General features: G+C 45.2%; 1 protein-coding gene across 1 annotated transcript in view; it reads right to left on the bottom strand.

Moving 5' to 3' along the window:
- Positions 1–4: 4 nt before the first annotated feature.
- LOC116755050 (putative serine protease 47) overlaps positions 5–15098 on the bottom strand; it is a 53904-nt gene continuing 38810 nt past the window's right edge. Inside the window, 5 exon segments of the mRNA XM_032633904.1 lie at positions 5–327; positions 10729–10877; positions 10880–11013; positions 12653–12836; positions 13833–14091. Of these exon segments, the coding sequence (XP_032489795.1) occupies positions 34–327; positions 10729–10877; positions 10880–11013; positions 12653–12836; positions 13833–14091 (1020 nt within the window). The 3' untranslated portion in view covers positions 5–33.

The following is a 15098-nucleotide window of genomic DNA, read 5'->3' as shown; positions in this document are numbered from 1 at the left end:
TGCTGCCAGGAGATGCCCTTATGTGCAAGGGGCTTAGGAAGGGGCTATCCTGGGGGACTCTGCCAAGGAATGGAGGCCAGGAAGACATGTAGAGGGAGGAAATGGGAAGTCCCAGGGGTCTCCACAAAGACAGTAGAGGCAACACAGCCCCTCCCCCAGAGAAACTGAAGCCCTGACAACAGGCAAGGGAAGAATGGAAATGGCCTTACTCACTTGGCAGATGGCCTTCCCTCTCGAGAAGTCCCCAGCACACAGCATGTCCTCGTGCACAGAGAAGTTCTTGCCTTTTCTAGGTCCATATAATATATTACAGAAGTTGTAATTCATCTACTCACCCCTCCATCCATTTGCCCATGCACCCATCTTTTGATCCGTCTCCACTCACTCCATCTATCTCTGTCTACCATCTTTGCATCCACCCACCCATCTTCCCTTCCAGCCACTCATCCTCCCACCTACCCTTTGCCCATCCATCCTCTCATCTAACCACACGTTTATTCCTCTGTCCTTGTGTTCAGTATCTTTTAGACACTAATGATACACGAGAACATTTTTACTTGGGGGAGCCAGTGACACCGAGCAGGGCCCTGTGGGGCTCCGGGGCACAAAGCCTTTCTGTGTCCCCCATTTCTTTGATCACAGGAAATAGACTTCATTCAGCCTCCATGACCTTCTCTGAGTTCCACCCAGCAGATTCAAGCAGTTGTTAATTAGGGAAGGGAGGGGATGCCAGACCAGTGAGAAACAGTCAAGAGAAACAACAGTGCAGCCTTGGGGCAAGGTCCTGGCTCCCCATCAACGGATACACAAAACAATATCTTTGAGCTGTTTTCTGATACTGAAACCCCCTCCAGGTGGGAGAAGTTAATGACTAACAATGGTATGCTGCCCACAAGCATGTAGACCTCAGACCAGTTGAAACCTGAAGGACGATGATGCTGACTCCTACTTACCTCACAACCACCTCATCAGAAGAATGTCTAAGAGCTGATCATGCCCTCTTTGAACCATTACTTTAAAACTTCTCACTATCCTCTCCAAGGAGACACAGAGTTTTTTGAGGCAGGAGCCTGCTGTGTCCCCCTTTGCCTGGCAAAGTAAGAAAGCTATCCTTTTCTACTTCACCCAAAACTCTGTCTCCGAGATTTGATTTAGCACCGGTGTACAGAGAAGCTGAGCTTTTGGCATCAACAGGGTAAATGAAGTAAATAAGACAAATTGTTTTAGATCTAAGAAGTGGTGTAAAGGAAGTAAAACAGGGAGATGTGCTATTACGGGTTGCCTGTTGTAGCTCATATGATCAAGTAATACTCCTCAGAGGAGCAGCTGAGTTGTACATGTAAAGAAATGAGTCATGCCAAGGTTAGCAGGGAGAGCAAGCGAGGCCACGGAGGCAGCCAAGGTGAAGGCCCTGAGGTGGCGATGGCCTTGGCATATTCAAGCAGGAAGGAGGCCTGCTGGCTGGGATGGTGTGGGTGAGGGATGTAGCAGGAGATGAGCAGAGAGGAATGGGGGCCAACATTATGCGTGGCCTGAGAGCCAAGGTAAGGAGTTTCGACTTTTCTCTAGGCATAAATGAGAAGGCACTGAGGGTAATGAGCAGGGAACTGGCATGAATCCTGCTTTAAAGCAAACACTCAGACAGCTACGTGGAGACTAAAGTATAGCACACAGGGTGGGATCTCGGAGACCAGTCTGGCGGTCCAGGCAAGAAATGAGGGTCTATAGGACCAGGGTGGCAGCACCTGGGGTACCTCCTAGGTGCCAGGCCCTGCCTGGGGCAGAAGCTGGGATATTAAAACAAGAAATACAGGGCTCCTGTCCTCAGGGAGGAACAGTCTGTGTGTGTGCACGCGCACGTATGTGTGGTATGTATGTGTTGTGTGTGTGGTGTGAGAATGCTGGGAACGTGGTTGTTTGTCCTATGATTAGGGAGTGTTCATGACATACTAGTAGTCAAGGGCCAGGGATGCTGGCACATCCCACCCAAAGAGGACAGGGTCTGTTCCAAATGCCTGTAACACCTCTGTTGAGAAAAACGGTACCAAATTATGACCCTACAAATAATTAACATATATATTCTTTTTCCTCCTAATATGGAACCATACGCATATCCTCAAACCATAAACACTCCTTTCCTTAATAAAGACTCTGGCTCATAAGTCTTTGCCTACGTTTCTCCTCTTTCAATCTTAAAAACCATATTTTTTTTCCTGTGTTACTCAGTTCACCTAACAAGCTTACAAAGTAGATAGCTGAGCTGGGTTGGGAGAAGGTAAAGTGAGGTTCAGAGAGTGAAACACTCTTAAATCATAATCATTCTAACTTCATCAGGCAGGCTCAGAGGGGAGAAGTCATACATGTGTTTTCCTTCCACTTTTCCCAAGCTCCTCTTATAGCAATGGGAAATCAGCGTATTTGTCAGTGGCCTGCAATGGGCCAGAGCCCAAGCATGACCTTTGAGTTGAAGCAAGTCCTCTCAGATCCATGGTTGATTAAAACCTTGGAATCCAGAAACAGAAAGACTTCAAGAACCCAGTCTTGATTCAAAAAGTCAAAGATTCCCACACTTTCAGTGCAAAGATTTGCACTAGGGAACACTGAAGCTTTATTTATTTATTTTTATCTTATATTTTTGTAACATCTTTATTGGAGTATAATTGCCTTACCATGGTGTGTTAGTTTCTGCTTTATAACAAAGTGAATCAGCTATACATACACATACATCCCCGTATCTCTTTCCTCTGGCACCTCCCTCCCTCCCACACTCCCTATCCCACCCCTCTAGGTAGTCACAAAGCACCGAGCTGATCTCCCTGTGCTATGCGGCTGCTTCCCACCAGCTATCAGCTTTATATTTGGCAGTGTATATATGTACATGCCACTCTCTCACTTTGTCCCAGCTTACCCTTCCCCCTCCCCGTGTCCTAAAGTCCATTCTCTAGTAGGTCTGCGTCTTTATTCCAATCCTGCCCTTAGGTTCTTCATGATCGTTTTTTGTTTTAGATTCCATACATATGTGTTAGCAAACAGTATTTGTTTTTCTCTTTTGGACTTACATCACTCTGTATGACAGAGTCTAGGTCCATCCACCTCACTACAAATAACTCAGTTTCGTTTCCTTATATGGCTGAGTAATATTCCATTGTACATATGTGCCATATCTTCTTTTTTTATATCTTTATTGGAGTATAATTGGTTTACAATGGTGTGTTAGTTTCTGCTTTATAACAAAGTGAATCAGTTATACGTATATATATGTTCCCATATCTCTTCCCTCTTGCGACTCCCTTCCTCTCACCCTCCCTAGCCTACCCCTCTAAGTGGTCACAAAGCACCAAGCTGATCTCCCTGTGCTATGCGGCTGCTTCCCACTAGCTATCTATTTTACGTTTGGTAGTATATATATGTCCATGCCACTCTCTCACTTTGTCACAGCTTACCGTTCCCCCTCCCCATATCCTCAAGTCCATTCTCTAGTAGGTCTGTGTCTTTATTCCCATCTTACTCCTAGGTTCTTCATGACATTTTTTTTCTTAGATTCCATATATATGTGTTAGCATATGGTATTTGTTATTCTCTTTCTGACTTACTTCACTCTGTATGACAGGCTCTAGGTCTATCCACCTCACTACAAATAACTCAATTTTGTTTCTCTTTACGGCTGAGTAATATTCCATTGTATATATGTGCCACATCTTCTTTATCCATTCGTCCGATGATGGACACTTAGGTTGCTTCCATCTCCTGGCTATTGTAAATAGAGCTGCAATGAACATTTTGGTACATGACTCTTTATGAATTATGGTTTTCTCAGGGTATATGCCCAGTAGTGGGATTGCTGGGTCATATGGTAGTTCTATTTTTAGTTTTTTAAGGAACCTCCATTCTGTTCTCCATAGTGGCTGTATCAATTTACATTTCCACCAACAGTGCAAGAGAGTTCCCTTTTCTCCACACCCTCTCCAGCATATATTGTTTGTACATGTTTTGATGATGGCCATTCTGACTGGTGTGAGATGATATCTCATTGTACTTTTGATTTGCATTTTCTAATGATTAATGATGTTGAGCATTGTTTCATGTGTTTGTTGGCAATCTGTATATCTTCTTTGGAGAAATGTCTCTCTTTTTTTTTTTTTTTTTTTTTTGCGGCATGCAGGCCTCTCACTGTTGTGGCCTCTCCCGTTGCAGAGCACAGGCTCAGTGGCCATGGCTCACGGGCCCAGCCGCTCTGCGGCATGTGGGATCTTCCCAGACCGGGGCATGAACCGGTGTCCCCTGCATCAGCAGGCGGACTCTCAACCACTGCACCACCAGGGAAGCCCTGGAGAAATGTCTCTTTAGGTCTTCTGCCTATTTTTGGATTCGGTTGTTTGTCTTTTTGATGTTGAGCTGCATGAGATGCCTGTGAATTTTGGAGATTAATCCTTTGTCAGTTGCTTCTTTTGCAAATATTTTCTCCCATTCTGAGGGGTGTCTTTTCATCTTGTTGATGGTTTCCTTTGCTGTGCAAAAGCTTTTAAGTTTCATTAGGTCCCATTTGTTTATTTTTGTTTTTATTTCCATTTCTCTAGGAGGTGGGTCAAAAAGGATCTTGCTGTGATTTATGCCATAGAGTGTTCTGCGTATGTTTTCCTCTAAGAGTTTTATAATGTCTGGCCTTATGTTTAGGGCTTTAATCCATTTTGAGTTTATTATTGTGTATGGTGTTAGGGAGTGTTCTAATTCCATTCTTTTACACATAGCTGTCCAGTTTTCCCACCACCACTTATCGAAGAGGCTGTCTTTTCTCCACTGTATAATCTTGCCTCGTTTATCAAAACTAAGGTGACCATATATGCGTGGGCTTATCTCTGGGCTTTCTATCCTGTTCCATTGATCTATATTTCTGTTTTTGTGCCAGAACCATACTGTCATGATTACTGTAGCTTTGTAGTATAGTCTGAAGCCAGGAAGCCTGATTCCGCCAGCTCCGTTTTCCTTTCTCAAGATTGCTTTGGCTATTCAGGGTCTTTTGTGTTTCCACAGAAATTGTGAAATATTTTGTTCTAGTTCTGCGAAAAATGCCAGTGCTAGTTTGATAGGGATTGCAGTGAATCTGTAGATTGCTTTGGGTAGTATTGTTGTTTTCATAATGTTGATTCTTCCAATCCAAGAACATGGTATATCTCTCCACCTATTTGTATCATCTTTAATTTCTTTCATCAGTGTCTTATAGTTTTCTGCATACAGGTCTTTTGTCTCCTTAGGTAGGTTTATTCCTAGGTATTTTATTCTTTTCTTTTCAATGGTAATGGGGAGTGTTTCCTTAATTTCACTTTCAGATTCTTCATCATTAGTGTTTAGGAATGCAAGAGATTTCTGTACATTAATTTTGTATACTGCTACTTTACCCAATTCATTGATTAGGTCTAGTAGTTTTCTGGTAGCATCTTTAGGAGTCTCTATGTATAGTATCATGTCATCTGCAAACAGTGATAGCTTTACTTCTTTTCTGATTTGGATGCCTCTTATTTCTTTTTCTTCTCTGATTGCTGTAGCTAAAACTTCCAAAACTGTGTTGAATAATAATGGTGAGAGTGGGCAACCTTGTCTTTTTCCTGATCTTAGTGGAAATGGTTTCAATTTTTCACCATTGACGACGATGTTGACTGTGGGTTTGCCATATATGGCCTTTATTACATTGAGGTAAGTTCCCTTTATGCCTACTTTCTGGAGGGTTTTTATCATAGTGTTGAATTTTGTTCAAAAGCTTTTTCTGCATCTATTTAGATGATCATATGCGTTTTATTCTTCAGTTTGTTAATATGGGGTATCACATTGATTGACTTCCATATATTGAAGAATCCTTGCATTCCTGGGATAAACCCCACTTGATCATGGTGTGTGATCCTTTAAATGTGCTGTTGGATTCTGTTTGCTAGTATTTTGTTAAGGATTTTTGCATCTATGTTCATCAGTGATATTGGCCTGTAGGTTTCTTTGTGACATCTTTGTCTGGTTTTGGTAACAGGGTGATGGTGGCCTCGTAGAATGAGTTTCAGAGTGTTCCTCCCTCTGCTATATGTTGCAAAAGTTTGAGAAGGATAGGTGTTAGCTCTTCTCTAAATGTTTGATAGAATTCACCTGTGAAGCCATCTGGTCCTGGGCTTTTGTTTGTTGGAAGGTGTTTAATCACAGTTTCAGTTTCAGTGCTTGTGATTCGTCTGTTTATATTTTCTATTTCTTCCTGGTTCAGTCTCAGAAGGTTGTGCTTTTCTAAGGATTTGTCCATTTATCCAGGTTGTCCATTTTATTGGCATATACTTGCTTGTAGCAATCTCTCATGATCCTTTGTATTTCTGCAATGTCAGTTGTTACTTCTCCTTTTTCGTTTCTAATTCTATTGATTTGAGTCTTCTCCATTTTTTTCTTGATGAGTCTGGCTAATGGTTTATCAATTTTATCTTCTCAGAGAACCAGCTTTTACTCTTATTGATCTTTGCTATTGTTTCCTTCATTTCTTTTTCATTTGTTTCTGATCTGATCATTATGATTTCTTTCCTTCTGCAAACTTTGGGTTTTTCTTATTCTTCTTTCTCTAATTGCTTTAGGTGTAAGGTTAGGTTGTTTTGAGATGTTTCTTGCTTCTTAAGGTAGGATTGTATTGCTATAAACTTCCCTCTTAGAACTGCTTTTGCTGAATCCCATAGGTTTTGGGTCATCGTGTTTTCATTGTCATTCGTTTCTAGGTATTTTATGATTTCCTCTTTCAGTTCCTCAGTGATCTCTTGGTTATTAAGTAGTGTACTGTGTAGCCTCCATGTGTTTGTATTTTTTATAATTTTTTCCCCGTAATTGATATCTAGTCTTATAGCGCTGTGGTTGAAAAGATACTTGATACGATTTCCATTTCCTTAAATTTACCAAGGCTTGATTTGTGACCCAAGATATGATCTATCCTGGACAATGTTCCATGAACACTTGAGAACAAAGTGTATTCTCTTGTTTTTGGATGGAATGTCCTATAAATATTGACTAAGTCCATCTTGTTTAATGTAGCATTTAAAGCTTGTGTTTCCTTAATTATTTTCATTTTGGATGATCTGTCCATTGGTGAAAGTGGGGTGTTAAAGTCCCCTTCTATGATTGTGTTACTGTTGATTTCCCCTTTTATGGCAGTTAGCATTTGCCTTATGTATTGAAGTGCTCCTACGTTCGGTGCATAGATACTTACAATGGTTATATCTTCTTCTTGGATTGATCCCTTGATCATTACGTAGTATCCTTCTTTGTCTCTTGTAATAGTCATTTTAAAGTCTGTTTTGTCTGATATGAGAATTGCTACTCCAGCTTTCTTTTGATTTCCATTTGCATGGAATATCTTTTTCCATGTCCTCACTTTCAGACTGTATGTGTCCCTAGGTCTGAAGTGGGTCTCTTGTAGACAGCATATATATGGGTCTTGTTTTTGTATCCATTCAGCCAGTCTATGTCTTTTGCTTGGAGCATTTAATCTGTTCACATTTAAGGTAATTATCAATATGTATGTTTCTATTACCATTTTCTTAATTCTTTGGGGTTTGTTATTGTAGGTCTTTTCCTACTCTTGCATTTCCTGCCTAGAGACTTTACTTTAACATCTGTAAAGCTGGTTTGGTAGTGCTGAATTCTCTTAGCTTTTGCTTGTATGTAAAGGTTTTAATTACCCTGTCGAATCTGAATGAGATCCTTGCTGGGTAGAGTAGTCTTGTTTGTAGGTTTTTCCCTTTCATCACTTTAAATATGTCCTGCCACTCCCTTCTGGCTTGCAGAGATTCTGCTGAATGATCAGCTGTTAACCTTATGGGGGTTCCCTTGTATGGCACTTGTTGTTTTTTCCTTGCTGCTTGTTTTTCTTTGTATTTAATTTTTGATAGTTTGATTAATATGTGTCTTGCCCTGTTTCTCCTTGGATTTATCTTATATGGGACTCTCTGTGCTTCCTGGACTTCATGAACTCTTTCCTTTCCCATATTAGGGAAGTTTTCAACTATTATCTCTTCATATATTTTCTCAGTGCCTTTCTTTTTCTCTTCTTCTGGGACCCCTATAATTCGAATGTTGGTGCATTTAATGTTGTCCCAGAGGTCTCTGAGTCTGTCCTCAATTCTTTTCATTCTTTTTTCTTTATTCTCCTCTGCAGTAGTTATTTCCACTATTTTATCTTCCAGGTCAGTTATCTGTTCTTCTGCTTCTGTTATTCTGCTGTTGATTCCTTCTATAGAATTTTAAATTTCATTTATTGTGTTGTTCATGATTGTTTGCTCTTCACTTCTTCTAGGTCCTTGTTAAATGTTTCTTGTGTTTTCTCCATTCTATTTCCAAGATTTTGGATCATCTTTACTATCATTATTCTGAATGCTTTTTCTGGTAGACTGCCTATTTCCTCTTCATTTCTTTGGTCTGCTGGGTTTTTACCTTGCTCCTTCATCTGCTGTGTGTTTCTCTGTCTTCTCTCTTTACTTAACTTACTGTTTGGGGTCTCTTTTTGCAGGCTGCTGGTTCGTAATACCCGTTGTATTTGGTGTCTGCCCCCAGTGGCTAATGTTGGTTAAGTGGGTTGTGTAGGCTTCCCGGTGGAGGGGACTGTGCCTGTGTTCTGGTGGATGAGGCTGGATCTTGTCTTTCTGGTGGGCAGGTCTGCATCTGGTGGTGTGTTTAGGGGTGTCTGTGACCTTATTATGATTTTACGAAGCCTCTGTGCTAATGGGTGGTTTTATGCTCCTGTCCTGCTAGTTGTTTGGCATAGGGTGTCCAGCACTGTAGCTTGCTGGTTGTTGAGTGGAGCTGGGTCTTGGCGTTGAGATGGAGGTCTCTGGGAGATTTTGGCAGTTGATATTACGTGAAGCTGGGAGGTCTCTGGTCGACCAGTGTCCTGAACTCCGCTCTCCCACCTCAGAGGCACAGGCCTGACACCCGGCTGGAGCACCAAGACCCTGTCATCAACACGGCTCACAATAGAAGGGAGAAAAACAGAACAAAAGAAAGAAACAAATAAATTAAAATAAAATAAAGTTATTAAAATAAAAAGATAATTATTAAAAATCTAAAAAATGTTTTAAAATAGTTTAAAAAAAGGAAAGAAAGAAAGAAGAGAGCAACCAGACCAGAAAACAAATCCACCAATGATAACAAGTGGTAAAAACTGTACTAAAAACAAACAAACAAAAAAAAACGGACAGAGAGAACCCTAGGACAAATGGTAAAAGCAAATCTATACAGACAAAATCACATAGAAGCATACACATAGACACAAAAAGAGAAAAAGGGGAAAAAAATATCATTGCACCCCATGTCCACCGCCTGAATTTGGGATGATTCGTTGTCTATTCAGGTATTCCACAGATGCAGGGTACATCAGGTTGATTGTGGAGATTTAATCCACCACTCCTGAGACTGCTGCGAGAGATTTCCCTTTCTCTTCTTTGTTCTCACAGCTTCTGTGGTTCAGCTTTGGATTTGGGCCCGCCTCTGTGTTTAGGTTGCCTGAGGGCATCTGTTCTTCACTCAGACAGGACGGGGTTAAAGGAGCAGCTGATTAGGGAGCTCTTGTTCACTCAGGCCCAGGGGAGTGAGAGGTATAGAATGTGGGGTGAGCCTGTGGCGGCAGAAGCTAACATGACGTCGCATCAGCCTGAGGTGCGCCATGTGTTCTGGGAAAACTGTCCCTGGATCATGGTACCCTGGCAGTGGTGGGTTGCACAGGCTCCTGGGGCGGGAGGTGTGGATAGTGACCTGAGCTTGCACATAGGCTTCTTTGTGGCTGCAGCAGCAGACTTAGCATTTCATGCCCGTCTCTGGGGATCACGCTGATAGCCGCAGCTTGTGCCCATCTCTGGAGCTCATTTAGGCAGCACTCTTAATCCTCTCTCCTCGCGCACCACGAAACAAAGTGGCAAGAAAAAGTGTCTTGCCTCTTTGGCAGCTCCAAACCTTTTCCCAGACTCCCTCCTGGCTAGCTGTGGCGCACTAGCCCCATTCAGGCTGTGTCCACGCAGTCAACCCCAGTCCTATGGGTGGGTCTGACCGAAGCTGGAGCCTCAGCTGCCAGCTCCCACCCACCCCAGTGGGTAATCAGACATGCCTCTCAGGCTGGTGAGTGCTGGGTGGCACCGATGCTCCATGCAGGAATCTCTGTTCTTTGCTCTCCACACCCCTGTTGCTGCGCTCTCCTCCGCGGCTCTGAAGCTTCCCCCCTCCGCCACCCACAGTGCCCCATGAAGGGCCTTCCCAGTGTGTGGAACTCCTTCCTCCTTCACAGCTCCCTCCCACTGGTGCAGGTCCCATCCCTATTCTTTTGTCTCTGTTTTCTTCTTTTTTCTTTTGCCCTACACCCAGGTACGTGGGGAGTTTCTTGCCTTTTGGGAGGTCTGAGTTCTTCTGCCAGCATTCAGTAGGTATTCTGTAGGGGTTGTTCCACATGTAGATGTATTTCTGATGTATTTGTGAGGAGGAAGGTGATCTCCATGTCTTACTCTTCCGCCACCTTGAAGCTCCTGGGGAACACTGAAGCTTTAGAATCACACACTTTCAGAACTAGAACTAGAATGGTCCAGTCCTCTAGAAATGAGGCATAGTGGGCCAAGGTCCAGTGTCTCATTGCTTGGGGACCCCTCAGGTGGAGCCACACCTCCTTTCTTCCCTCCTCTGTCCTCCCCTTCCTCCTCCCCATCCTCATCTGCCCCCAACCCAACTCTCCTACACCCCCTCACTTTCCTTGTTGAGCATCCCCCAGTCAGTTATCCAGCAGGACGAGATACTGCATAGCTGCATGCCTGGGACTGGGAGGCAGGCGAGGATGATGTAGGAAGTGAAATTCACAGGAAGGAGGAGCTGCAATGTGGCTATGTCACTCCAGAGGGATGTAACTTCTCAAAGTCTGGGTGCATGATAATCTGGCTCAGGGTTATCTCTTGGGTGTGCTGGGTGTGCAGGGGCACCTGGGTGCTTCCTAAAAGAACCTGGTAGTTCTCTGGGGCATGCAATTTTCTATAGGAAGAAGGGAATATTGTCACCCTCATCTCTGCGTGTGGACTAGCTCTTTCCCTGCATCCTCATCTAACTGCCCACAGGCCTCTACCCCACATGATGCTAGACAGCTTTTATCTCCCCATTTCGAGTGTTCAGGAGCCCTTCCTTCTTGAGGCTAATTGCTATTCTACTTAAAACCTCAGACACACGGCTTCTCCATCACACACTAGAATCAGAGGAGCATTGAATCCTTGTGCTGGAAAGATCCTTGGTGGCATACCAAATGAAGGTCTTTTGATTGTACACAGGAGGAGTTCTGGTTCAATCTCAGCTCTAACTTTACCCTTCCCAAGACTTCCTACAATCCACCTTCTGGCCCCACACTCTTCCTGACCCCTCCTTTCTTTTTTTTTTTTTTTTTGTGTGGTACGCGGGCCTCTCACTGTTGTGGCCTCTCCCATTGCAGAGCACAGGCTCCGGACGCACAGGCTCAGTGGCCATGGCTCACGGGCCTGCCGCTCTGTGGCATGTGGGATCTTCCCGGACCGGGGCAAGAATCCGTGTCCCCTGCATCAGCAGGTGGACTCTCAACCACTGAGCCACCAGGGAAGCCCACCCCTCCTTTCTTTAAACACCTTCCTGCCCAAGGGCTGCTTCTCCACTTAGTTATAAGGACTCACAAAAGATTTGTTAAATAACTGAGCAAATGAGTGCAGGAAACACACTGAACACAGGTGCTGAAACTTCCCACCTCCCTGACTGTTTGCAAGGCTCATCCACATGGAGACCCTCTCGTGCTCCCCTTTCCCAAACCCTTCCCCTCCAGGAAACCCCTCCCTCTCCATAGCTCTTCTCTGGAACCCCCAGTCCATGCGTCTGCCCTTCTCACCCATGTTGGGCCTTCTCTTGTGACAGGATGGAGACAGGGTGAGGTGGGGACTTGCCACACCTGATGTCACAAAGGGGCTTGCATGGATCATGGTATAGACTAGGCACCAATAGGACTCTAAGCTCTGAAAGCTCCAGCTCCCAGACCTGGGCTGTGATGCCCCAACTCCCTGGGGACCCCTCCTCATCTGTTCAGACCTAGGCACTGAGCCAGGCCCAGGACGGCCAGGGGAGTTAGACTCCTGAGCAGCCATGTCACTCTCCCAGAGAGCCCCAATTCCCACCTATGCAGCCTGGCACCATGGCTACGCACACCAGAGGCCATGACTACTCCTGGGCATACAGTTGTGTAGGAGTAATAAGAATTGCCCAGATGCTGGCCATACATGCGGTCCCAGGTCCCTGCCTAGAGTCTGACACCTGGAAATGTGGAGACATTAAGAAGAAGCTGTGATCAGAGATTGTTCCACACTGCTTGGCAGTTAGGAAGGACACTTCCATTCTCCTGAGGCACATCTGTGTTGAAGGATAGACACAGGGGCTGAAGGCAGAGCATGAGGTGCATCTGAGCAGGTGAGCAGGGAGGACAGTCCAGGTGGAAGGTACACAGGCCAAAGGTATGAATGACATGCATCTGAAGGCCACAGACTGCCCCAGAGAAAAGCCCAGAGGAGCTGACATGGGATGCCCATCACCCCTTTTCTCCTCTTCCTCAGCATACCCCTCCCCTGCCAGTGCCTGTGCTGGCAACCTAGGAAGGAGGACTTACTTGAGAAAGCAGTGGGCAGTGGAAAGGACCCAGTGGGAGTTAATGAGGACAGCTCCACAGATACGTGAGCCCTGGTACTGCAGGCTGGCCTCTCATGGCCACTGGCCAGCCACCATGTCCTGGCCACTGTAGATCTTCCCCATCACCTTGGGTTGCCCGCATACTGTGGAGACTCTCCTGCCACCTACGATAGAGGCACTAGTAGTACCCCAAATGCCACTACCAGGAAGGCCTTCTCCACTTCATAGGTGGGAAAACCAAGGCCAAGTGTCCAGTGGCCTACCCCAAATGACAGTGCTACCAGGACTCTGCCTTCACTGGCTGCCCCTGAGAATTGGACAGAGCAAGCCCTGTGAGGATGAGGACCCAGAGGTCTGGTGGGATGGGGCAAGAGGGGACCAAAGGTAGCCACAGCAGCTCACAGCAGCATCTCCAGGGAGAAGGACATCCCTGAGTGAGGCTGCCAAGGGATGGGCACGTCACAGACCTTATTTCCCTCAACTAGCACACCTCAGTGCCTACTCTTATAGATCAAAGAACTAAAGGTCTCAGAAGTTGCCAACATTACTTGCTCAACATCATGGCTTCTAAGGGCCTGTGCCTCCTCCACGTCACCCCGGTGTCTTAGGGAGGGAGATTTGCAGGCAGAAGTCTGTGGTGCTGTGTCAGCCGGGCAAAGTCATTCCCCCTCTCTGACTCAGGATTCTACATTTCTGAAAGAAGAGGGAGTGGGCTAATGAAGACAGCCCTGGCTCTAGGACTCACACCTCGGAGGGCAGGGGGTGTGCCCAGGCCCCCTGAGAGTGGGTATCTTGGTCTAGGGCCTGCGCTGCCAGGGCCTCACGGAGGAGAATGAGACCCGCGGCCCTGGACTCAGGGCCACTCATTCATCAGTCCTGGTGCTTTCCTCCACCCAGCCACCCAGCCTCAGGGTCAGACCCTGCTCTGTCCCCACTTCCACAGTCCCACAGAGGTCCTGGGGCGCTTCCCACCCAGAGGCCACACAGTGGGGAGTCGATGCCCCACCTGTGTCGAGGGGGTCTCTGGGCTGCCTGGCTGTTGGCCAGGGCAGAGAAAAGATGAAATTCAGTGACTCAGGGCACCCGGGCCCTGGTCATAGCCAGCCCCTCAGGCCCTGCGGTTTAGGCCGTCTCAGTCTTCAACAGAGGCCCCAACGCACCCGTAGCTCCCGGGGCCAACTGCTGTGTTTCTGGAGTCGGAGCGCTGCCCTCCAGCACTTCCCCCGCAACTGGAGCCCAGCCGGGGGCGGCCGTGGCCATGTCCGGGGACCCTCACAGCTCCAGGGTGGCCACGGGCGGCAGCAGCAGCCAGAGAAGGGCCACAGGCTGGCTTCGGCCTTGGGCGATCCACACCTCCACGCCCATTGCCAGGGTTGCTGACTCCGGCCGGACCCTACCCTGGCCCTGCCTGACCGTGCCCTGACCCCGCCGCAGCCCAGCCCTGATACCACCCTGACCTTCTTAATAACCTTTGAAACAACTCTACTAACATATAATTTATATACCATGAAGTTCACTTACTATTATACAAGGGACAATTCAATGATTATCTGTACATTATTAAAAATTTATGTATTTTTTTATATTTAAATAAACTTTTTTAGAGTTATGAAAAAGTTGCAAAGTCAGTACAGAGTTCCAATATCCCCTTCACCCACTCTCCACTAATGTTAGGATCTTATATTACTATGGCATATTTATCACAACTAGTGAGCCAATATTGAGACATTAATATTAACTGAAGTCCATTCTTTCTTGTTTTAAATTTTTTTAAGCTTAAGGTGTAGAGCATAATGATTTGACTTCCATGCATCATGAAAGGGTCATCAGAATAAATTTAGTGAACATCCATCATCCCACATAGATACAAAATGAAAGAAATAGGAAAAAAATGTTTTCCTGTGAGGAGAACTCTTGGGCTTTACTCTATCGACTGTCATGTATAACATACAGCAGTGTTAATTATATTTATCATGTTGTCCATTACACCCCTAGTAATTATTTATCTTATCACTGGGAATTTGTACCTTTGACTGCAGCTAACCAATTCCCCCTCCCCCGATCTCCCGCCTCTGGTAACCACAAATCTGATCTCTTCTCCCATGAATTTGTTTGTTTGTATTTATTTGAAATATAATTGACCTACAATGCTATGTTAGTTCCTGTTATATAACATAGTGATCGGTTATTTCTATACATTTCAAAATGATAAATACAGTTATGATATGTCACCATACAAAGATATTACAGAATTATTGACTGTTTTCCCCACACTGTACATTTCATACTCATTTATTTTGCAACTGAAACTTTGTACCTCTTAATCTACCTCACCTGTTGCTTTCTTCCCCCCAACACTCTCCCTCTGGCAAGCACCTGTTTGTTCTCTGTATCTATAACTCTGTCTCTGTTTTGTTGTTTGTCCA

The sequence above is a fragment of the Phocoena sinus genome, chromosome 6 (genome assembly GCF_008692025.1).
Source record: "Phocoena sinus isolate mPhoSin1 chromosome 6, mPhoSin1.pri, whole genome shotgun sequence".
Classification (NCBI taxonomy): domain Eukaryota; kingdom Metazoa; phylum Chordata; class Mammalia; order Artiodactyla; family Phocoenidae; genus Phocoena; species Phocoena sinus.
This window is presented reverse-complemented; position numbering and strand designations above follow the sequence as displayed.